Here is a 25,224-nt window from a genome sequence, read left to right on the forward strand (position 1 = left end):
TCAGATTAATAAATGCCGATCCTTGCGGTGAATTTGGTGTACACCCATTTTTTTGGTGTACGCAAGTTTAATAAATGAGGGCCAATGTGTGCAGCAAGATTAAGTATCTGGGGCATATTATTGTTAATGACTTGTCCGATGATAAAGATATGTACAGGCAGCGTCGTAAGCTCTATAGTTGGGTCATTTACAGAAGTTCCGTGACCGTGGAGAGCGAAGGTTCGTTTCTCACTGGATTTGTTATCTATGAAGGTTAAATAGAAAATTTTGCTAGGGTGCCCCGCCCAAAAATGTGGGGAAATTTTTTGAGAGCCCTAAATCCAAAATGGCTACCGTCCGCCAAGCTGGAAATGATCTTTTCAATGGTTTGGCCCACAGTGCTGCATAATACATGGTTTCTATGACTATTTGGGTCAAGAAGTTCATAAATGATGTAGATTTATTGATTTGACCTATTTTTGACCTTCAAATTCAAGATGGACGCCAATTTTTGGCCCTTTAAATGGCCATTTTTCAAAATTGTCATAGAGCCTCAATATTAGGCTCAAATGAAAGCTCTGCTCATACTGAGTTCAGTTTAGGACAGTAAAATTACAAGTAGACCACACAGAAGTCATCTCAAAGGTCAAAAAGATCAAGGTTTGTGGTGAGAAACAAACTTTGCTGATGTTCTTTTCCATTAGTTACCTGAACTGTGTTTGTCAGTGGTCCCATCAATACATTATGAACCAGGAAATCATTTTACACTTCTCAATAGCATAAAATATTTCTAAAGTTGTCTTCTGCAGTGATTCAACAAAGCATACCTTACTCTTTAATAATACCTCACTCAACCAATGCTAGTGAGTCGAGTGGCTTGTCGGGTCCTGGCTTCAGCACCCATGCGTCGGGCCACATCGGGTTTCAATCAATACGGGGATAAACTTTATTTATAATAACATTTTATTTTGGGGCCCTCTATTACTGCCAATAATACTGATTATTGATTATTTACACACCTACTACAAACTTATTAAAATTTTTCTAATCAGTCATTATGAATCATCATCCTAGCCTGGCTTCTTTTTACACATCTAGCCTATGGTTTTTAAAAAAAATCAGAAATGGTACCACATTCAGCTGAATGTGCAGCCTGGGGTTGATTTACACTTAAAATTCAAATGATAATAGTACTCAAGTGTGATGCTATGAACTAGGCCTACAAAAAGTTACAAAATAAACCAATAAACAATGCATTTGCTGTAAACATGTCATCTGCTTTTTAATCTTTGGTTTAAAATAAACTGCACAACAACTTGAAGTGCAACAACAACTAAGGGTAATTGTAATCATGCAGGATTTCTGTAGGGATCGACAGAAGTTACGCCCTCCAGATTTAAAAAAGTGAATTGTTTTTTGGGGTCCCAGTGGGCATGGGGCACTAAGCAGGTGTTAAGTTTGCTTATGCTTTGGGCTGGCTCTGTCTGCAAGCATAACTAAACGATCACAAGTGGCTTAAGGGTCAACAGGTAGATCACAGAAAAAAGAAAAAAACAAACGGTGACTGTGTGGCAGCCGCTGGCTGTCCTGGACAGGCAGTTCTGTGATTCTCCAGAATACACAGATGGCCTGTCCGCCCCTGCCCCTGACCAATATTCATTCATTCATTCATTCATTCATTCATTCATTCATTCATTCATTTTCTATACTGCTTATCCTGCATTAAGGTTGCAGGTGAGCTGGAGCCTTCAGGCATGGTACACCCTGGACAGGTCGCCAGTCTATCGCAGGGTTAACAACCGTTCACACTCACACCTATCAGAGTTAGAGTCACCAATTAACCTCACCTGCATGTCTTTGGTCTGTGGGAGGAAGCCAGAGTACCCAGAGAGAACCCACATGCACAGGGGGAACATGCTCCACACAGAGGGGCCCCACGGGCCTGATCAATATCACCAATATCACCGCAATAAAAGAAATCCTCCTCCTCCTCACTCAGTCACTCCCACCCATTTACAGTATTATCTGTTGTGAGGGATAGTACCAGCTATGGATTAGCTTTAGTTGTGAAAAAATGTGACCATGTTTGACATTGCAAACAAACATAAAACCCCAGTCTATAACTCCTTGCCATAGCTACAGGTGGTTTGCAGGTGACGTCACGTGGAACGTCACAACTGCAGATGGGGGGCAGGAAGTGTTTTGCCGACAGGATAACGGTTGGAAAATGCCTAAGTTTTGCGCTGCTACGGCTGTACAAACCAGTCAAACCGGAAAAACAAAATAATAACAACATTGAGGGAGAAAGAAGTTATTATCTCAATTATGTGACTGAAACATGGCATGTAATTCCCACCAGCCGCGTGGTGTTCACAGCTCGGGGCCGTTCACCGCCTGACGGAGGAGGAAGAGGTGTCATAAGACGACCGAGGCAGATGCAACTTTTCAATGATGCGCCACAAGTCTGAGACGCCTCGTCTGCCTCGGCCGTCTCACTGACCCACCGTCCGTCCGATCCTCCACCCGATCCTCCGCCCGATCCTCCGCCCTTCCAGATCGGCTCCGAGCTGCAAACACCCCACAGATGAAAGCGGGGCGGTTGGTTTTTGCTCCAGTCCAGTCTCTCCACTCTGCTGGCCTTTTTTTTTTCACTTTTCCTCAGTGTGTATGGATCACATCCGATATATTTTTCTATTTTTAGACAATACCTGCTACTTGCAGGCTCACCCAACACTTTTTTAAGTACTCGCTTTCCATTCATTTCCAATCACCGTTCTCCACTTCCTGCCCCCCATCTGAACTTCACGTGTCCTTTGAATCATGTGACTGCACACCACCTATTGGTGCACATAAAATATTACCTGGTTGTGGATTATTATTGAGCTGTTAGATTGACTCTGCTCAGTGAATGACGCCAATATGTCATGATTACATGCAAAGCAATTAGCTAGCGGTGATGTTACACAAGCATGACATATTATGGATTTGCACCGTCAACAAAATCGGTCACTTACTAACTTACGTCATTTAATTGCTATATATAGTATGACATGAGCATACACTTACACTGTTGTTACATATTGCAGCCCTAATTTCAGACCCACCAATTAAATCCTGAACACAGAGATGTTGAAACAGCCTCTGGGGCCTAGCTCCACAATGACATTATGAATGGCAAAAAGGCTTTTTACATGTTCACCCACTCTTTAAGTTTCCACACGCTAATGTCATTTGAAAATTCCTAGCTGAGACACTTTGAGGAATTGGGGCTGACTGATTTGGGAATCACTGCAGAAGACAACTTTAGAGATATTTATGCTATTGAGAAGTGTAAAATGATTTCCTGGTTCATAATGAATTGATGGGACCACTGACAAACACAGTTCAGGTAACTAATGGAAAAGAACATCAGCAAAGTTTGTTTCTCACCACAAACCTTGATCTTTTGACCTTTGAGATGACTTCTGTGTGGCCTACTTGTAATTTTACTGTCCTAAACTGAACTCAGTATGAGCAGAGCTTTCATTTGAGCCTAATATTGAGGCTCTATGACAATTTTGAAAAATGGCCATTTAAAGGGCCAAAAATTGGCAGCCATCTTGAATTTGAAGGTCAAAAATAGGTCAAATCAATAAATCTACATCATTTATGAACTTCTTGACCCAAATAGTCATAGAAACCATGTATTATGCAGCACTGTGGGCCAAACCATTGAAAAGATCATTTCCAGCTTGGCGGACGGTAGCCATTTTGGATTTAGGGCTCTCAAAAAATTTCCCCACATTTTTGGGCGGGGCACCCTAGCAAAATTTTCTATTTAACCTTCATAGATAACAAATCCAGTGAGAAACGAACCTTCGCTCTCCACGGTCACGGAACTTCTGTAAATGACCCAACTACTATGCACAAGCAAACATGCTGTGTCGTAAGTTTAGCATGTGCTCTGTATCTGTAAAAATCTCACTGTTTAAAGCATATTGCACACGGCCCACCTGTGGTGTCGGCGCTATAAATAGGTAGTATAGGAAAGCTCACAGTGGCTTATAATGACAGCATGAGGCTACTGTTGAGAGCCCCAAGAAGCTCCAGTGCAAGTCATATGTTTGTTAGTGTCGGGGTACCCACCTGCTCTGCTGTTCTGCGCAATCTGATGCACAGATTTATGTATAGGGGGTCGGAATCAGAGAATGGATTTATTGATGTGTTGGTCAATCCTGTACGCAGTTCTGTAAGATTTTCGCCCAGACTGTGGAACCATTTTAGAATATGTTTGTATGCAAGCCTACACTGAATAGTGGGGAAGGCTCTGTACTTTGTATTTTGTGTTTTTCTTTTATTTTTTTTTACTCTTATTCTGTCTTTTTTATTATTTTATTGTGCTTTTATGGCGATATGGATCCCCTTGGGTCTGAAATAAAGGAATGAATGAATGAATGAATGAATGAATGAATGTAGACCACAGGAACATAAACCTGTCTCTCCTCCTATTAGTTTCTTACAGGATGTTTGCAGTGACACCCGGCATGGAGCCTGTGGAGAGGGATTCTTCCATTGACATTGAGATTAAGGTATTGAACTTTATGTTAAGCACATAATCAAATGTAATATTTTGATAGTGTGTCTCCTCCTCTCAACAACAGATTGTTTTCCTATTTTCACCTCAGTCTCCTACATCCCTCTAATGACATAACAAATTTAGTGAACCTTATTTTTACAGCAGTATGTTAGGTTTGATGTGGATCTCCAGTGACAGCTGTCCCACCACTCACTGCCCCTCATTTATCATTTATTACTTTCCCAAAAGAATGGGTGTAGGCCAAATCTGATGCAAGGATCGACATTTAATCTGAATGACAAATGAAATCTCAAACCAGGTCAACCTGGTGTACGCAAATCTGAACCAGTGTATAACATGCAGGGCAGAGTATGGCTGTGTTGAATAACTATTAGATCATACCAATGCAACAATGCCGACTTCATGTGACAAGTCAGTTGTAGATTTATTGCCGTCAGGGGCAGATTAAGGGGCTACTCTTTGTTTGGGCCCCCACCTAGCTCATTATGCTTTACCAAAAAAGGCAATTAAGTCCCATTTATAAGTGTACTAGGAATATTTCACACATGTGCACGTTCAGACAGCCTTTACTATAAAAGGCAGTAAAAAAAAAAGCATTAAGAGAAGGGGTGCACCGAATGGCATTTTTTGGCCGAAGCCGAATACCGAATAAAATCAAAATGCTCGGCCGAATAACCGAATAATACAGAATACCGAAAGTGGTTATAAAGTTTTTAAATGAAATATTTTTTTAAACTTAATTTTCAAAGAAAGTAAATGTTTATTGACTATTCTGACAGTTTTTGAATATTCCAGTTGCCGTTGCTCATCAAAAAAGCACAACAAGTTATATAAAGTTTTTCATTTAGGCCTATATCGGCCCATTGTGAGTGCTGAAAGATCTATGCAAGTACATTCCCAAAAAACCCAAGTGTCTTTTAAAACAGTGGTTCCTTTTTTTTAATTCATCAAATTAGGCTACTAGGCATTTCAGGCGACCTCATTTGAATTTCAGGCGACCCCACGTGGGGTCCCGACCCCAAGCTTGGGAAACTGTTTTAAAAGCTGTCGGCCACGGACGGAGTCGGCAGCTGGGACGAGGAGCTTTCGTTTTAACTGCTGCAGCCATCTCTCCTTTTTGTAGCCTACTCAGCATGCTGTTCAGGGTGTTTGGTTTTTAAATGATTCATTAAAAGGCGCGTTGCTACAGGAACGGTCCCCTCACTCAGTGGCCGTGTCTCCGCTGCAGACAGGACGCACCGGCTCTTGGAGCGACGTGCAACGGTGCGCGCGGTCGCTGTGCAGCTTCCCCCCCACTGCTCTTGTTGCTGTTGTTTTTCCAGCAGTAGGAGTCACTTACTAATAAAGCTCCATGGGGTTTAAGCTGCCGTTTCGATCGTTGCGTGATCGCGTATTTATCAGACTTTTTTTTTTTTTTTTTTTAAATATTCGGCCTTGCTTTGCGCTCATTCCACCGAAGGCCGAATGTTGCTTTTTTTGCAATATTCGGCCGAATATATTCGGTTACCGAATATTCGGTGCATCCCTAATTAAGAGTGCATCAGCTTTTAGCTTTCTAAATCAAAAGGTAAAACATCTGTAACAGTAATCCGGTTTTCCTTAGTCAAAATGACAACATCCAAAGACAAAAACTGAACTGCTGCACAACACCTGAATAAAATAAAGCAATACATTCTTAGGCAGCACAATAACTAGACCAAATGTCCACTTCGGAAGTTGAGGGTGCTTCCAGTGCTTTTTTGGATAACTTCCTTCAACTGAGAGCTAGGAGATCGCCCTTCAACAAGGTCACATCCCATACTGCCCCGCTCTCTCCACTCGCATCAAACTTTAGCAGCATCTACCAGGCAGACAGCCAAAACATTTAATGGTGTGGCATCATGTTTCATTCAGATTTCTGAAAATTGATCACAACAATATCACTTTCAATGGAAATCAGTGACAGGTGATTCAGTCTATTTTGGCCAATGGTAGATCTGTTTGACTAACAATAGTTTTGAAAAAGAATGCTCCCCGCTGCCATTGGTTACAGGCAAAGTCAAGAACAGACTGACGTCCACAAAATATCCCTCTAGATCACCTGCATATGTATTTCCTCTGGAGATTAGTGTCTCCTGTACAAAGAAGATTTTGTACTGAGATGTCAATGTCAGCTTTATTTGTATAGCACATTTAGACACCCAACAGCCAACCAAAGTGGTCTACAGTTAAAATAAGCAAAAACAGCAACACAATAAAACAATAACACAGTGAAATATAACAAAGATAAAAGACCCAATAGAGGTGACTGTCAGCCAAAGGCCAAGGTGAACAAGTGAGTTTTAAGCAGTGATTTAAAAGTGGAGAGGCTATTCACAGTCCGCACAGTCAACGGTAGTGCGTTGCACAGAGTGGGAGTAGCGGATCGGGGAGGAGATAAGGGAAGAAAAAAAACTGATTAAGTAAATAAGTAAGTGGTGAAGATGAGAAAACACAGTCAGTTAGTTAATAACTGACTGACTGTAGCAACCTGCCACCAATGATTACACATTCATCAATCACAAAACTCACTCTATAAATGTCCAGATATTTTGTGATGCCCTCTCTCTGCTGAATGTGGTAGGGTCGGTAAAGTTCTTCTTTTTGGCCATCTTCTGCATCCATGTTGTTAAGGGGGTTGGACAAGGCCTCTTGAACATGAATATATTGGGGCATACCATTTTAATTATGGTACCCCGCAGATTTATCAATGCCACATGGAAACCTTTTATATTTCACACCTGGCATACACTGAATTTTACACCAGGATCTATGCTGGATCTTATACGCTCTTGATAAATGAGGGCCACTGTGAATATAGATGTCTTCTTGTGGATGAATTGAATAGTTGAAACAAAGACTTTTTGTTGTTTAGTGTCAAAGAGCTGTTTAGTCTCATGGATGACAGGCAGCTGATTTGTTCAAATATTTCTCTCATTATGGTTTGATTACAATTATTTGTATTTGTTTGTAAAGAGGCTAGACTCTGTTGTTTATTTCTAGAACCCGGAAGGCATCACTTTTCTTCTTGATACCGTCTATCTGAATTCAGGAATCTACTCTGGAGATTACCGCCTTGCTGAAATTGTCAGGTGAGATTTTCATTTAATTGAATGTAATTTAATTTCTATACATCCTATTTTCAATTTTATGATACTCATATACAGTATGTATATAAATGGATATTAATCCTTGTGGCCGTTTGCTAAAAAAACAGCATAAATCATATACAAAAGCCAATAACTAATTTATATAGAATCCTGACTTTAATGTCAAAGGATAATACTTATTAGGGATGGGCATGATTAATCGATGATCGATTATTGATCGTTAAGAATTTTATCGATCACGGAAATTTTTTTATCGATTTATTATAAGGGATCATATAGAGGGCAGAGGTTGTCATGGAGAAATAAACCCCGGGTTTATTTTTTCATAACAACCAATAAACTCCATATAAGTATTATTATACAGGCCTATTATTATTATTATTATTATTATTATTACATGGTTTAAGAGTGAAATAATTCATTAAATATGACGGGGCGCACTTGTGTCGCGGACTCGGTGCAGCAGAGACGTGAGCTGTGACACCGCGGCTCCGCCTGCTCTGATCAGCAGGTTTGGTTTTCAGCAGCGGTGTGGAAGGAGCCTCCACTCTCTCTGTAAGTTACAAGCTACAAGTCCAGGGTTTCCCCCAGTGTATTATAAGCCTGGCGGCCCGCCAGGCCTTACTTGACCCCCCGCCAGGCTAAACATTGTTTATTAATTTTTTAATCAGTTTTTATACTCAATAAACACGTGATCAGGTGTCTTTTTCATCACCTGACGTTACAACTTCGTCGCACATAACGAGACACGTCACGAACATCATGCTCATCAGACAATAGACAGCATCAGACCGCTGCTTCACCAGCTGACTGAGAGGAACGCACCGAGTCCACGTTAACGTGAGCCGAGCCGCAGCTCCAGAGGCTCAGCCAGCTGCTGTAGCGGCTGTTAGCTGTTAGCTGGTAGCACGTCGTCCCCTGCAGCGTCAGAGCTCCGGACTCCTGTGAGCCGTGGGGCTTTCACCTGATGATGGGGGAAAAAATGATCCATTGTTTCATTTTTCAGCTCGTAAAGTTCGCGATCACACACGTGAGTGTCACGTTTCCATGACGACTGACCGGAAAAAGAGCGTGGTACGTCATGTGCACGTGACTCCAAATCTCGGAGCAAAATAAATTTAAAAAAACAAACCATGGATGATGGATCTATAATACATCCATGGAAATAAGGCTAGACTTTAACAATGGAGACACCAGGCAGTTGTTTTTTAGTTTTTAATGCAAACAGTTGATGTTATTTATTTAAAGGTACGATATGTAAGAATGTGGCCAAAATTGTTGCTGCAGTCAAATTCAAAACACAGCAGCGCGTTGTCCCCCCTCCCCTACCCACCAGACTCCAGGTTGCCAGACAGCGACGCGCTAACCTCCGCTCTGCTCACTCAGTCAGTCTCAAAGCAGAGTAAAAAGCTAAATATTCATCAACAACCTCACTGTTTTATTGCTCTGACTCACAGTAACTACGAGCGGAGTTCACGTCACTCAGGTGATCTGCAAGTTATTGTTACATTCACCGCTCCGACGCTGTGTCTCTGTGTGCAGCGCTGACACCACACACACACAGACACGCACACACAGACACACACACTGTAACCCCGCTACCGGAGCCGTAGTGCGTGTTAATCACGCCGTAGATGAGCCAACATATGAGACGTCTTACCGCAGAATAAACGACGCGAGCCGGAGACAGGCGACCTGACCGGGACAGACTCCTCTCATGAACCGCTCCACACGTTCACAATCACTTCATTTACCATCGGCTCCATTTCGCCACATTACCTCCCTCTTTTCTAACTTTCACTTTGTAATTCTTCCCTTTAGCTTTAGCGTTAGCAGCAGCTCAAACTAACTAGGCTACATGCTCACAACAGCAAGCTGTGTAGCCTATTAAACGGCAGAGCGACAAGCCGCTTCTACCTTGTGATATCAAGCAAATATGACCAATAACCGATAATAGAACACAATCTTTTTTTTCATGATCTCGTTTTATCTCCCAGCCGTAGCTGCAGCTCAGTGGAAGCTAACTGGCAACCCGGAGGCTGAAACGCCACAGATGCTGTGACAGGGAGAGAGCGCTGGGTGGCGACACAAGCCAACCATAGAAATTCAAAACATAAACATGATTTGCGGTCCGCAAAAAATTTTTTTTAATGCGAATATCTTGGCTGTAGGATTGTTGTTGGTGAGTTCAGTATGTTATATGAACATTATTCCTGAGTCTCTGTTACATATTAGGACGATTTTACAGCCAGTTGCTTTAGATTTCTTACATACTATACCTTTAAATATTTTTTTTATAATTATTAGGCCTACTTTTTTTTGTGGTTGATTGAACAGCATTTCAAGAGTGCCTTTCTGTAAGACTCTGCTATAGCTGGTGTTTAAGTTACATAAAGTCTTATAATAACAGATGTTTATGATAATATTTTCAAATTTCTAGTCAACTTTTAACATGGATCTTAAGGCCTTATGAAATCACACCTGCTAAATGCTACTGCTGAATCTGTTCCCTACAGGGCCCTGCCATCGGTCAGGGTCAGGCCCCTGTCACAAAAAAACACGCTTGGGCACCGGTGGCCCGCCGATGGGCCGCTGGTGCCACCCTACCACCGGGCTTAACAAGTTTTCTGGGGGAAACCCTGAAGTCATTTATCTAACATCACAATTAGTCCGAAGCTGTTTAACGACAGTTAAAATGAAATTTAAGGTAAATATCCTGCGTAGTTTGTTTCTCTTTTCTGTGCTCCCATGATCAGAGCGCCGCTCCGCAGTGTGTTGGCTACAGAAAAAACAATAAAACCATAAAACACAGGCTTTCACATTTTGAAAGTGCTTGTGATTTTTTTTTTGTACAAGTGCAGCCAAACATGAGGCTGAAGAGAGAGGGACAGTAGAGCTGCTCTGACAGCTCAGCTGCAGGTGAGCCAGGCAGCGCAACGATCCTTTTTTTTTTTAAACCTAAATGATGCCGGCACCGTCCCTACAAGTGAAGCACAAGCACACAGACGTCCGTGTACGTTGTTGTCTGACCTTCTTCCTTCACAGGGACTGCCCTGGATTACTGGCACACGCCATAGCCGCACGCATTTAGTTTTTAATTATGAATATTAACGATTAATCGATAATTGATCGTTAATTTTCCCGAAGATCCATCAAAAAGATTTCTTCAAATGCCCATCCCTAATACTTATCATGTGAAAGAAAGGTGGGACAGAGAGCTACAACAGAGATTTACCTCCATGCGAAACAAGGTAACCCAAACCCTGAGGAAGTTAAAAGCAGATTGCTTCATGAAAATTATTGCAAATGCACATGGCAATGGTAAACTAATCTGGCAAAGTATTAACAAATTGACAGGCCAACATTACAAGCCAGAAAACAATAACAATAACTTAGAACTTATTATAAATAACAACCTAGTCATAGAACCTATCAACCTAGCAAATTGTTTTAACAACTTTTTCTCAGAGTCTGTAGCTCAGATTGCCAAACTATTCCCCTCTCCCAAATGCACAGCCAGCCCTCTGGACAATAACAAACCCATCTTCTCAATCATTGAGATAACTGACTATGATGTAGCCAGCCTAATCTCGGGTCTTAAAAGCAGCAGTGCAAAGGACGCTTTTGGCCTCAGCAGCACCTTTCTGAAACAACAGAAAGATGCTCTGGTTCGCCCTATCACCCATCTTATTAACCTTTCTATTAAACACGCACATGTACCATTAGTCTGGAAAGTGGCAGCTATAACACCCATCCTCAAATCTGGTAAAAAGACTGAACCATCCAACTACCGACCAATAAGTATTTTACCAGTAATATCAAAAATAGCTGAGAAATGGATCAACAGACAATTAATGGAGCACCTTAACCTTGGTCACACGCCACTACACCCCATGCAATTTGGCTTTCGCACCCACCATTCCACTGAGACTGCCATGTGTGTGTTTTTAGAAAAGGTCAAAGGTCTGCTGGACAGAAATGCAATTGTGGGGGCCACCTTCCTTGACTTAAAAAAAGCCTTCGACTCTGTGAACCATCATGTACTGCTGTCCAGACTGACCCATTTTAACCTCTCAGAACAGTCCTTAAAATGGTTTGCCTCCTACCTCTCGGGGAGAAAACAACATGTGGTGGTAAATGGGGTTAACTCAGCCAGTCTCGAGTGCAGTATCGGGGTCCCTCAGGGATCGGTCCTTGGACCAATTTTGTTCTCACTATTTATTAACAACCTGCCTAGCCTTGATCAGAATGTCCACACTTTAATGTATGCAGACGATGTAGTGATCCTCAAGGAAGCAAAATCCATCACAGAGGCCTCATCCTCTCTCACATCAGCTTTATCATGTATTGAGAAATGGCTTACTGCATCTTGTCTCTTGCTTAACACCAAGAAATCTGCTTGTATGATGTTCAGCAAACGACAAACGAAAATAACCAACTCTAACGTGTTTGTAAATGGTGTGGAACTTGACATGGTCGAGCATTTTAAATACCTGGGTGTTACCCTAGATTCGACCCTAACATTCAAAAAACATGTCAGTATACTATCTAAAACCACCAAATTTCACCTGCAGAACTTCAAGCAGATCAGACACAACCTGACGGATACAGCAGCCCGAATGTTTTTATTTTCTGTAATCCTTTCCCGTATCGAATACTGTCTTACAAGCTGGTCCCTTACAGGTGTAACCACCCTCAAGTCAGCTGAGTCTCTTTACAACAAAGCTCTAAAGGTATTCGATAAAAAACAAACAAGACACCACATTTGCAACGTCCTTAACAGACACGAATTACTGAGTTTCAACAACCTAGTTGATTTTAAACGAGCCTGCCTGGTACACAAAACCCTGCACAACCTGGCCCCCCCACCCTTGAAAGATTTTATAAAACGGACTGATAGCCAACCAACTACAAAGGTCACAAGATCAGTAGCTAGAGGGGACTGTGCTATCCCCTACAGACGTACCACCTTCGGTCAGGCTGCTCTATCCGTCATGGGTTGCAGGATATGGAATAGCCTGCCGCTCACAGTCAGAGAATGCACCACACATATTACTTTCAAAAAACATCTAAAAAACTGGTTGCTATCAACCCAGACCTGCACCCACTATTAGAAGTGTATACCTATTTCTGACTGTTGTATTACTGCTATGACTGTGTTGATGTTGCCATTACTGTAATTTTGCTGTGTTGCTACCATTACTACTACTACCAGTACTATTATTATTATTATTATTATTACTATTATTATAATAACTAACATAGACAAAATAGCAATATGAATAATGCCAGCACTAGTTATAGGTCGATATGTATATGTGTGTATGGATGTATATGTATGTGTATATATATATGTATGTATATATGTACGTATGTATACATATATATATATATATATGCGTGTGTGTGTGTGTATATATGTGAATGTGTATGCACATATATTTAAATAGTATTATTACTTACATTATTATTACATAACCTTTAGTTATTCATAGCAGTGAAAGTGATTAAATTATACCCTTAGACCTATCATTGTAACACAGCTCAACTAGATATTACCCCCAGGACCTTCTACGCACTTTGATGATTATAAGCACTTTATCATGACACGGTTGCACTTTTGTACTATCTGAATCTGTATTATTTATCTTTTGTACTGTAAACTGACTGCTGCTATTTAATAACATGCTTTTGTTTTTATTTATTGTAATTTCTCTTGTACCAGGGAACATCTATGTATGGGACAGCGGATGTAAATTAGCCTGTGGCTACAATCCGGCGTGTTTACGATTGTTTTCGTCCATGAACTCGCATTGTCCCATTTTAAAAATAAATTGAATTGAATTGAATTGAATTGAATTGAAATCACTGAGGAAGGCTGGATAAAGATCTGTGCTGAGATGCATACAGTTACTAATGCCAATTGACCTTTCGCAAAACCCCGCCCCCGAATGGTCATTGTCCAATCAGACATCATAGCAACCGTTACTATGTAAACAAGGTCCGTCAAGCTTCGGACCTCCAACAAGCAAAGTGTATTGTCGGACAGTAGTTACCCGAAGAGTTTGGCTGGGGGAGTCGTGTCCTTTCCCTTCCCAAAGCTGAAAACACAACAGGAGAGGTGCCTACAATGGGTCAAACCGTGTGGAAGCCCCCCACAGCCGGACCCTTCTCCCACTCCCAGCTAAATGTCATGAAAATAAACAAGCATACAGCCTACATCTGCTCCAAGGTAAGCTAGCAGGACTATGGGCTGTATCCCAAATCACTCACTACCACAGTGTTTCCTCTAGGATTTTTTTTAGGGGGGGGGGGGGGGATCGGACCTTACAACTTTCACTTTCACCAGGCACTGCTGCAGCATGCGCGCTTCTCTCTCTCTCTCTCTAGCTCTGTGTGTGTAAATGTCAATAACAAACAGCGCTATGAGGAGATGAATGAACGGAAGACATGCAGCGGTGTATTTGCGACAATTTAAAAAAATAGAAGGAGCTGTACGTATGAGGAAATACTGTAGCCTACTATAGTGTACTTCCATAGATTGAATCCTCTCGGTGGGGAGAAGAAAAGAAGAAGCTCTGGTCTCGGTCCGCGACACAAACACCACGTCCTGTTACCCGTATTCTCTTGCAGATGCGCCACATGATGCAATTTATGAATCGATAAAAGCCGTATTTTGATCATCATTATGTTTACATTGTGACCACGCAATTTTGTCGTGGTGTCAGAATGTTTAGTGATTGACTGACTGAGACTCTGATGCCTCAAGACGCTCAATATAAAAACACTGTTTACACTCGGGCAGCATCGAGAAGCTTGTCGGGCTAGCAACGGTAACTAAGGGGGGCGGAGCTTTTGCGAAAGGTCAATTGGTGGAGAGAGTTTCAATGGAAGATAGTAAATAGATTTTTTAGAACACCAGAAATTATGGCAAAGATGAGCTTAAACCAGTCAAGTACATGTTGGAGGGGATGCGGTGTGAACATAGCAACTCACCTACCTCAACCTTGTAGTGCATCAGTGGAAGTAGAGACAAAAGTCAAAATGGCTCTGCTAAATGCCCGCTCTATATCCAATAAGTCTTTCATCCTTCGCGACTTTATAAATACACACGCCTTGGATTTAATGCTCATAACAGAGTCCTGGTTGCGCGATGGGGAAGTAGCGCCCCTAATGGAACTCTGCCCCCCAGGTAGCAGTTTCTTCAGCTCTCCCAGACTGACTGGAAGAGGAGGGGGTGTTGCTTCACTCTTTAATGACAGGTTTGCATGTAAACTGATTACTGATGGTGACCCTTACACCAGCTTTGAGATGCAACTCTTTACGATTAACAAACCCTCTGTTGTCCTAATCGCTACTACTACTAAGGGGGCTCTCCAGCCACAGCTCCCCACTAGACCAGTTCTGAGTTCAGTTTAAGTTTCATACACTCCAGCCATTCTTGCCATTACAATGATAGGAACCTCAGTCAGTACTAAATCTGCTTTTTTAAAATGATTATTTACTTAAGCAGCTACAGAAAATATTAGACATGTACCACACATCTGGCTGGAAGGTCTCAATGGTTCAAGAACTCTTTTTCCATCATTAAATATTAAAATGGAGCTAAGTACTGCATTTTTGTTTTACTTTTAAATAAGTTCAATATCAAGTGCTAATTCCACCTGCCATAACTGGCTCTCTCTCTCTTGTCTCTCTCGCTCTCAGACACATTGAATGATCAAAATGATGAAGATTATGTCACAGTGTGTGTGATATTCACAACACACACACTGTAATAATATCTGCACCTATTGATTGACATGCTGTTTTTGAGGGTTTCTTTTCTCCTTAAATTAATTGTTTAATATAAAATGTCAAAATTATGTCATTGTGTGTAATGGCTGCACTGTTGCCATGTCGCGCTATGGGTCTGTATAATTTCCTGCTTTTTTGTCCTTGGCCAATCACATCCCTGCTCCCTCTCCACAAGGGTATTTCCTGCATGCTTTAAGGCTGCTGTGGTCAAACCTTTGTTAAAGAAACCACACCTTGACAGTAATTCCTTAGCAAATTACTGTAAAAATCTCCAAATCTTGGAGAAAGTAGTTTCAATTCAGCTTATACACTTTCTGGGCCCTAGTTTGCTGGCGCAGCGCAGGTGGCGCAAGGTAGCGCAGCCGGTCTAATGCAAGTTTCGACCAGCGCAGCCGAGCGCAAAGTCAGATTGGGAGATTTGTAGATCGCGCTGCGCTGAGATAGGCGTGGCCGCGCAGCAGGGGGAGGCGTCACAGATTCAGCTTGGTGCAGTGGAAGTTTTGTGCGAAAATGTCTCGCCGAGGTTGCGCTGAAAGCTCGCCACCTCCAACCAGGTCTATTCTCAGTGCAGGGCGAAGCGCAGCAGGTGCAGTGGAAGTTTGGCTGACTGACCTGCAGTGCACACACGTCACCAAGACCTCACAGGCAGATCTCCACAGTTCCAGACACATTTCAATGCAATAAATATCCACAATAACCACTATTTAATGCAACTAATGGAATCAACACGTGAATTTATATCTATATAGATTGTCCCGTCACATCTGACGTCAGATCAAAGCAGAGATCAAAGGCTGTCGGCAGCGTAATGGAAACTCCACCTGAATTAACACAGCAGGGACGAACTGGCACTGAAAAGCAGCTGTGGATGTCCCAAAAGCAGGACTGAGGGTGGATGACTGCATGTCGCTGCCGTGTTGAGATACCACTCTGCCCTTGTGATGATCGCTTTATTTATTTATTTACTTATTAATTCATAGCGCGAGCGACCGCATCAGGCAGCCGTAATGAAAAACAAAACACAAATCTTCATCTCTCTTAGTCCAGTATATAGCCTATACTCAGCATCTCTTTCACAGAGAAAAAAGAGAAAAAAAGAGACGGACAGAGAGAGAGAGAGGAGGACAGAGAGAGAGAGAGAGAGAGCGTCCTTTACGCTGATTTCATCCGTTACCATGGTGTTTGTTTATGTTGTGATTACACCTCTCATCTTGCTGCAGGGTTTGAATAAATGTGAGTTTCTTTATTAGTTTATTAGTTGTTGTTTCTTATATTGGGCAGGGGTTCTCAGTGTATCAGATCAAACCTGATTAAGGATATTTGTATTATTATTAGTAAACTCATTATTGGTCACTCTGAGCTCGGACCTCCGGGGAAACAGCTGTTTCCTCCGGGGAGAGGTTCTGCCTCTGGCGTCGCTGTCTCCTCCGTCCAGTCCAAGTATAAAATGACAAACTTGCAGCGCGCATCGCCCTCCGCGCAGTTAAAGGTGAGGAGAGGAGCTCCTTTGATTGGTGAAGATCTGACTCGGCTGTGTCAAACCCACTCCACGCCTTTCTCTCCTCCTCCTGTCTCCCTCCCTCCCTGTCTCCTCCCTCTTCGCCGTTTGCGCCGGTGGGAGGGACGAGGGGAGGGGTTGCGCTGGTCTAAGTCTGACTGCGCGGCCCACCAATCTTGCGAAATGGACCTGGGCCACACCCCGTTGGCGTGGCGAAGCTGCGCTGCACTTGGACTTCGCTCGGTCTAAGAGACTAGGGCCCAATGTCATCAAATGAATTATTTGAACCATTACAGTCTGCTTTCCGTGCCAATCATTCCACCGAAACTGCTCTCACAAAAGTTGTCAATGACTTACTATTAGCCATGGACTCAGGCTCAACATCTGTCCTTATATTATTAGATCTTAGCGCCGCGTTTGATACTGTGGATCACTGCATATTATTGGACAGGCTGAAAAATTACTTTGGCATCTCTGGTCAGGTACTTGCATGGGACTGAGATCTTACCTGTCAGGGAGATCCCAACGTATTCTTTATAACAGTGCCTTTTCTGACTCTTGTCCGGTTAGCCATGGTGTTCCACAGGGCTCTGTCCTGGGGCCATTATTATTTTCATTGTACTTGGCACCACTCGGTCAGATTCTACGTTCTTTTGGGATTGTCTTTCATTGTTATGCCAACGATGTCCAAATTTTTATGCCAGTGGTTGCAGGAAGAAGGTCAGACTGTGACAAACTCATAGCCTGTCTGAGTGCAGTGAAGTCTTGGCTATCAACCAACTTCCTGCTACTAAACTCAGCCAAAACTGAGATGATAGCCATTGGACCCCCGAGATACAGACAACAGTTCGACAATTTCTATATATCCCTTGACAACGATACCATACATTCCACAGATAAAGTAAAGAATCTCGGTGTTGTCCTGGATCAGTCCCTCTCATTTGACTTACACATAAAAGAGGTGACACGTGTAGCATTTTTTCACTTAAGAAATATAGCCAAAATCAGACAAATTCTGTCAATGAAAGATGCCGAGGTCCTTATTCACGCCTTTGTTACATCTAGGCTCGATTATTGTAATGTCCTCTTATCAGGACTACCAAAGAAGAGCCTTCATCGACTACAAATGGTTCAGAATACTGCAGCCCGTATTTTGTCTGGCTCATCTAGGTATGAGCACATTACGCCAGTGCTGGCCTCTCTTCATTGGCTCCCTATTCAGTTTAGAGCAGATTTTAAGGTGCTTTTACTAACCTTTAAAATCCTAAACGGCTTGGCACCCTTGTATTTGAGTGATTTAATTAATGTGTATGTGCCCACACAGTCTCTACGCTCCCAGGGGAGTGTGTCTCTCTGTGTTCCAAAGGTTAGGAAAAAGACGGTTGGTGAGCGTGCCTTTTCCTATTGAGCTCCGACCCTGTGGAACAATCTCCCTTCGGACATCAGGCAGGCCTGTTCAATTGGGGTTTTTAAAACAAAGCTTAAGACCCACTTATTTACTGTTGCATATGGGTCCTAGGTTTTTCATTAGTAAAAGTCCTGCCCTGTTTCAAATATGTTTTTGTACTCTGTTTTTGTTTTTTGGAATGTCTCTGCTTGTAAACTGCTTGCAGTTTTTGATGTGTTGTACAGCACTTTGATGTAAAGCGCTTTATAAATAAATTTATTATTATTATTATTACATATATTTTGGCAATGCCCACTGTTGGATATTTTTTGGAAATCCATTTTTGCTACTGCGAATAAAACATTAGAAGTCGAACTGGCTAGAGACCCTTTGACAGCGATTCTTGGGATGAAACCAGATGTTATTCTCAGTAGAAAAAGGATGTATATCCTACAAATAGTACTAATAGCAGTAAAGAAAGCAATTACATTAAGATGGCTTAAACAGGACCCTCCCACATACGCTGATTGGGTAACAATTCTGAAAAATATTTACACAATGGAAAGAATTACATATATGTTGAGATTACAGAAAGAAGTGTTTACAGAGAGATGGCAACCATTAATGGAGGTAGTGGGAGAACAAATGGATTGATAATTTAAAGAGCTTTTTTTTCTTTCTTTGTTTTTTGGTACTGAGCGGGATTATAGGTTATACTCAGAAGTGATTGATAAAGATATGTACGTGCTGATGAATTGACTGAGGGAACCCATGACTGATACTATTATTTTTGATATGGGCCCTAGTTTCGTTGACCGAGCGAAGTCCAAGTGCAGCGCAGCTTCGCCACGCCAACGGGGCTGGACCAGGTCCATTTCGCAAGATTGGTGGGCCGCGCAGTCAGACTTAGACCAGCGTAAACCCTCCCCTCGTCCCTCCCACCGGCGCAAACGGCGAAGAGGGAGGAGAGAGGGCGGGAGGGAGACAAGAGGAGGAGAGAAAGGCGTGGAGTGGGTTTGACACAGCCGAGTCAGATCTTCACCAATCAAATGAGCTCCTCTCCTCACCTTTAACTGCGCGGAGGGCGATGCGCGCTGCAAGTTTGTCATTTTATACTTGGACTGGACGGAGGAGACAGCGACGCCAGAGGCCGAACCTCTCCCCGGAGGAAACAGCTGTTTCCCCGGAGGTCCGAGCTCAGAGTGACCAACAATGAGTTTACTAATAATAATACAAATATCCTTAATCAGGTTTGATCTGATACACTGAGAACCCCTGCCCAATGAAAGAAACAACAACTAATAAACTAATAAAGAAACTCACATTTATTCAAACCCTGTAAGCAAGATGAGAGGTATAATACAACATAAACAAACACCATGCGTAACGGATAAAATCAGCGTAAAGGACGCTCTCTCTCTCTGTCCTCCTCTCTCTCTCTCTCTCTGTCCTCCTCTCTCTCTCTCTCTCTCTCTCTGTCCGTCTCTTTTTTTCTCTTTTTTTTCTGTGATAGAGATGCTGAGTATACGGCTATATACTGACTATCTGATACCGAGGCTGTGGTGGACTAAGAGAGATGAAGATTTGTGTTTTGTTTTTCATTACTGTACGGCTGCCTGATGCGCTAATGAATTAATAAGTAAATAAATAAATAAAGCGATCATCACAAGGGCAGAGTGGTATCTCAACACGGCAGCGACATGCAGTCATCCACCCTCAGTCCTGCTTGGGACATCCACAGCTGCTTTTCAGTGCCAGTTCGTCCCTGCTGTGTTAATTCAGGTGGAGTTTCCTTTACGCGCCGACAGCCTTTGATCTCTGCTTTGATCTGACGTCAGATGTGACGGGACCATCTATATAGATATAAATTCACGTGTTGATTCCATTAGTTGCATTAAATAGTGGTTATTGTGGATATTTATTGCATTGAAATGTGTCTGGAACTGTGGAGATCTGCCTGTGAGGTCTTGGTGACGTGTGTGCACTGCAGGTCAGTCAGCCAAACTTGCACTGCACCTGCTGCGCTCCGCCCTGCGCTGAGACTAGACCTGGTTGGAGGTGGCGAGCTTTCAGTGCAACCTCGGCGAGACATTTTCGCACAAAACTTCCACTGCACCAAGCTGAATCTGTGACGCCTCCCCCTGCTGCGCGGCCACGCCTATCTCAGCGCAGCGCGATCTACAAATCTCCCAATCTGACTTTGCGCTCGGCTGCGCTGGTTGAAACTTGCATTAGACCGGCTGCGCTACCTTGCGCCACCTGCGCTGCGCCAGCAAACTAGGGCCCATTGTTTTTGTTTAGTCTTTGTCTTGTTTTGTCTTTTTTGTTTGTTTGGCGTGTTTTACATTTTTTATGGTTGCTGTTGCTGATTTCTTTTTTCTCTTTTGTTTTCTTCTTAAATATTCTAAAATTTTGGTTTTCTGATTTATTATTTTTTTTTTTTATTTATACGTGTAGGCTATATAGTGCAGCAGATTAATTGCATATTTCAAGAGAATCGTTCATTTTGGTATAAAAGCATGAAATTTGGTACAGATACTCTCTAAGGGTCACTTTTTGGGAAAAAGATGTTGGCCACGCAAAAATTCAAAATGGCGGCCATTTTTTCAAGATGTTCTGTATTTAGTCTAGTAGGAAGAGGGGGGTATCATGTATCCCCTGAAAATATACTTCTAAACAGTGTTTCTATATTGGAAAAAAATGTGTAGAAAATGATGAGCTATGTTAAAAAGTTGTCAGAATGTCCCATGTATCATTTTTATGCAAATTAGTGCCGCCATTATCGAAAAAACCTAATTTCACTATATCTCAGATCTCAGATCATAATAAAACTATTCATAAAGTGATCACATGTTGGTGGCATGCTAGTAAGCCAACCTAACGCTTTTACCAATTACAAGACGCCAATATTGGAGATACCAAATAAGGTGTCTAGACAGAGGTTGTTGTGTGTTTAACCAAGGTTTATTTGGATCAAACATCATAATAGAACTCTTGTTGATGTGACCACTCTTCTCTTTCCCATGCCAGATGAACAGTCAAGTAAATGGCGTCTTGTAATTGTACTATGCATCACTCATCATCGTTTTCACTGAAATCATCAGAGTTAAACTCATCCTCTCCTTCCTCTTTCTCCTCCTCTTCCTGTTCATGCTCTCCAGTGTCATGGGGATCAACCAGTGAAGTTGGTAGGATAGGACCACAGGACCATCATCATAGGGTTTTGGTTTTTCCAGAATAGGTTCATCAGCTGGCTTGTACAAGGCATGGTAGTTCACACATCGGGCATGTGGCTTCAGAGCAGAGTGGCATGGAGGAAGGCGAGCCAGGTCAACCTTAGACTTGCAAGTGAGTTTCTTGTCCTCCCTCACCATGTTACGTAGCAACTTGGCATGGACAACATCCACTGAAGACTCACGACTCTGTCCAAACATCAGACAGGTGAATTGCTCCAACTGCCTCAGCATCTCAGGCTTTACACTCTAGCAGAGTTGACTGAATACGTGAAACCTGGGATTCTTCTTCAAGGGCCCCACCTTCCTTCTCCCTTTGATGGCACTGGTACAGTCTTCTCCACTGAACACATAGAACCCAAGAAGAGTGGTGCGGTGGTCTTCTCCCAGGGATTCTGCAAGCTCAGAGATGTTGAGAAGTTGTTGGTGTTGGGTTAAAGAAGCTTCCTGGATCTTCACACTGTAGGGGTCTGATGAAGTCAGCTTTAGCAGCCTTGCCCACAGCTTCTGCTCGTACTGTAACACGTCCATCTCAACATCAATGGGGACAGGTGCACCGGAAGCCAGGCAGTAGTAGTATTGCAGAATCCCTGGGAGAAGACAACCGCGCCACTCTTCTTGGGTTCTATGTGTTCAGTGGAGAAGACTGTACCAGTGCCATCAACGGGAGAAGGAAGGTGGGGCCCTTGAAGAAGAATCCCAGGTTTCACGTATTCAGTCAATTCAGTGACTGCTAGAGTGTCAAGCCTGAGATGCTGAGGCAGTTGGAGCAATTCACCTGCCTGATGTCTGGACAGAGTTGTGAGTCTTCAGTGGATGTTGTCCGTGCCAAGTTGCTACGCAACATGGTGGGGGAGGACAAGAAATGAGTTGCAAGTCTAAGGCAAGGCAAGGCAAGGCAATTTTATTTGTATAGCCCGTTTTTACAAACAGTTTGTCTCAAAGGGCTTTACATGGCATCGTAGCAACATCCTCTGTCCTTAGACCCTCAGCTGCCAGCCAGCACACACAGAGAGATCGAGATGGCTCAGAAGTTGTTGAATTCAGATCTGGCTGAGTTAATAGCGAAGATGATAAGGTTGACCTGTCTGGCCTTCCTCCATGCCACTCTGCTCTGAAGCCACATGCCCGACGTGTGAACTACCGTGCCTTGTACAAGCCAGCTGATGAACCTATTCTGGAAAAACCAAAACCCTATGATGATGGTCCTGTGGTCCTATCCTACCAACTTCACTGGTTGATCCCCATGACACTGGAGAGCATGAACAGGAAGAGGAGGAGAAAGAGGAAGGAGAGGATGAGTTTAACTCTGATGATTTCAGTGAAAATGATGATGAGTGATGCATAGTACAATTACAAGACGCCATTTACTTGACTGTTTATCTGGCATGGCAAAGAGAAGAGTGGTCACATCAAGAAGAGTTCTATTATGATGTTTGATCCAAATAAACCTTGGTTAAACACACAACAACCTCTGTCTAGACACCTTATTTGGTATCTCCAATATTGGCGTCTTGTAATTGGTAAAAGGGTTAGGTTTGCTTACTAGCATGCCACCAACATGTGATCACTTTATGAATGGTTTTATTATGATCTCTGACCCTCAAAACATGGGTCTAGACACCTTATTTGTTCAGTTATCTGCAATATTGGCTGAGATATAGTGAAATTAGGTTTTTTCAATAATGGCGGCACTAATTTGCATAAAAATGATACATGGGACATTCTGACAACTTTTTAACATAGCTCATCATTTTCTATGCATTTTTTCCAATCTAGAAACACTGTTTAGAAGTATATTTTCAGGGGATACATGATACCCCCCTCTTCCTACTAGACTAAATACAGAACATCTTGAAAAAATGGCCGCCATTTTGAATTTTTGCGTGGCCAACATCTTTTTCCCAAAAAGTGACCCTTAGAGAGTATCTGTACCAAATGTCATGCTTTTATACCAAAATGAACGATTGTCTCACTAATCTGCTGCACTAATATAAATCTAAAAAAAAAAAAAGACGATTGTCTGTCCACTAATACCACTTGTAAATTGAATTGTCCAAATGGTTGCTGAATTAATATTGTAAAAGTGGTTGCGAGGAAATAATTAATTTAAAAAAAAAAAACCTACACTAAAGAAAAACAAACAAAAAAAACATTAGAAATAGACACGTGAGCACGTTTTGTCTGGCAAAATACGTTTCATTGATGTTGGACAAAAAATAAATGTGAACATAACATAATTATACACTGTTACAAAACTCTGTGTAAAGAAGAGTTTTTCAGTCATGAAGCAATCTACCCGACTGACTGACTGACTCAGCCCACATACAGCCCTGACTAAAATTCTTGCCAACCATGAATATTAAGTACAAAATGTAAAATATCTTCAGAAATGAATTCAAATGAACGTATTTTGTGTTATGCAAATATTTTTGATTAAATGTCCAAGGTTATTGTCTGAAATAAGATTAAAAAACAAGACTTGCACAAAAAGCAGCATAATGGCACAGTGGTGTGGTGGTCTTCTCTCCGCAAGAGGGTTCTGGGTTCAATTCCTGGATCTGAGAGTCTTTCTGGGTGGAGTTTGCATGTTCTCCCAATGGCTGTGTGGTTGATTTTCTGGTTTCCTCCCACAATCCAAAAGCATTATTAACAACTCTAAATTAAATGTGAATGTGAGTGTTTGTGAGGTTTTTGTCATTGAGTGTCAGCCCTGCACTAGCCGAGCAACTTGTCCAGCATGTACCCCACCCTCACTCTATATATAGAGTTGCTGACATCCTGTTTAGTCTTTGTGCTTAGCAAAACTAAGTTGGAATTCATTTTCTCATTTAACAGGGATGCAAACAGCGCGCCGGAAAGCGAAACTCGCTTTTTTCATGACCAATTAGGTGACTTGTGTGAATCGTTAAGATCCGAAGAGTTTTTGTTTTGAGAGGGGGGGGGGGGGGGGGGGTGTCTCAGCGTCTCAGCTGGGGTCAGTAAAATGTTTTTCTAACAGGCTGACAGTGACAATCACGTGAAACTGAGGCAAACTCATTCATAGTTGTCTCTGATTATACTGATAACAGCCTACCTCCAATGTAGACGCGACATGCGCGCTCATTAAAGCGGCGTGCAGTCGGTGCGACGGCGACGCCGTTTTTTTCCCCCCTTGCATGTCTGTGGAGCTGTGTGCCGCAGACATGCACGGTTCCCTACGTTGCTGTGTCAGGCAGGTGTCTCCCATGGAGCTCTGCCCCGTTTCAGAGGTGAAGGAAGCTCTAAGTGGAAAGACGTCGCCTCAGCGATGTAGAATGTGTTCAATTCAAAAAGTGAAACTAACACATTATATAGGCCTATATGTCCATTACACACTGAATGAAACATCCCATGTCTTTATTTATTCAGTTTATTTTAATAGTAATAATTATGACTAACATTCAGTGAAGACCTAAAAATCAGTATCTCCAAAATGGAAATATTGCGAAGGAATTTTTTTTTTTTTAAGCATTTTTAACTCATTGAGTGCCAACCACGTAATTTCTCGTTTTTCGTTCCCATGCGTTGAGTGCCAAAAACGAAATTTTTCATTTTTTGCTTCTTTTTTTTTAATTATGAAAATAGACACTTTAATACACATTATA

At 42.2% G+C, this 25,224-nt stretch overlaps 1 protein-coding gene across 1 annotated transcript in view; it reads left to right on the forward strand.

Annotated features, from left to right (window-relative positions):
* The first annotated feature begins 4,474 nt into the window (after positions 1-4,474).
* The window catches only part of LOC310988227 (complement C3-like), a 51,812-nt gene continuing 31,062 nt past the window's right edge, over positions 4,475-25,224 (forward strand). The window contains exons 1-2 of the mRNA XM_083974743.1: positions 4,475-4,547; positions 7,577-7,665. Of these exons, the coding sequence (XP_083830869.1) occupies positions 4,482-4,547; positions 7,577-7,665 (155 nt within the window). The 5' untranslated portion in view covers positions 4,475-4,481. The remainder of the gene's footprint in view (positions 4,548-7,576; positions 7,666-25,224) is intronic.

This window comes from Trachurus trachurus (assembly GCF_905171665.1).
Source record: "Trachurus trachurus genome assembly, chromosome: 7".
Classification (NCBI taxonomy): domain Eukaryota; kingdom Metazoa; phylum Chordata; class Actinopteri; order Carangiformes; family Carangidae; genus Trachurus; species Trachurus trachurus.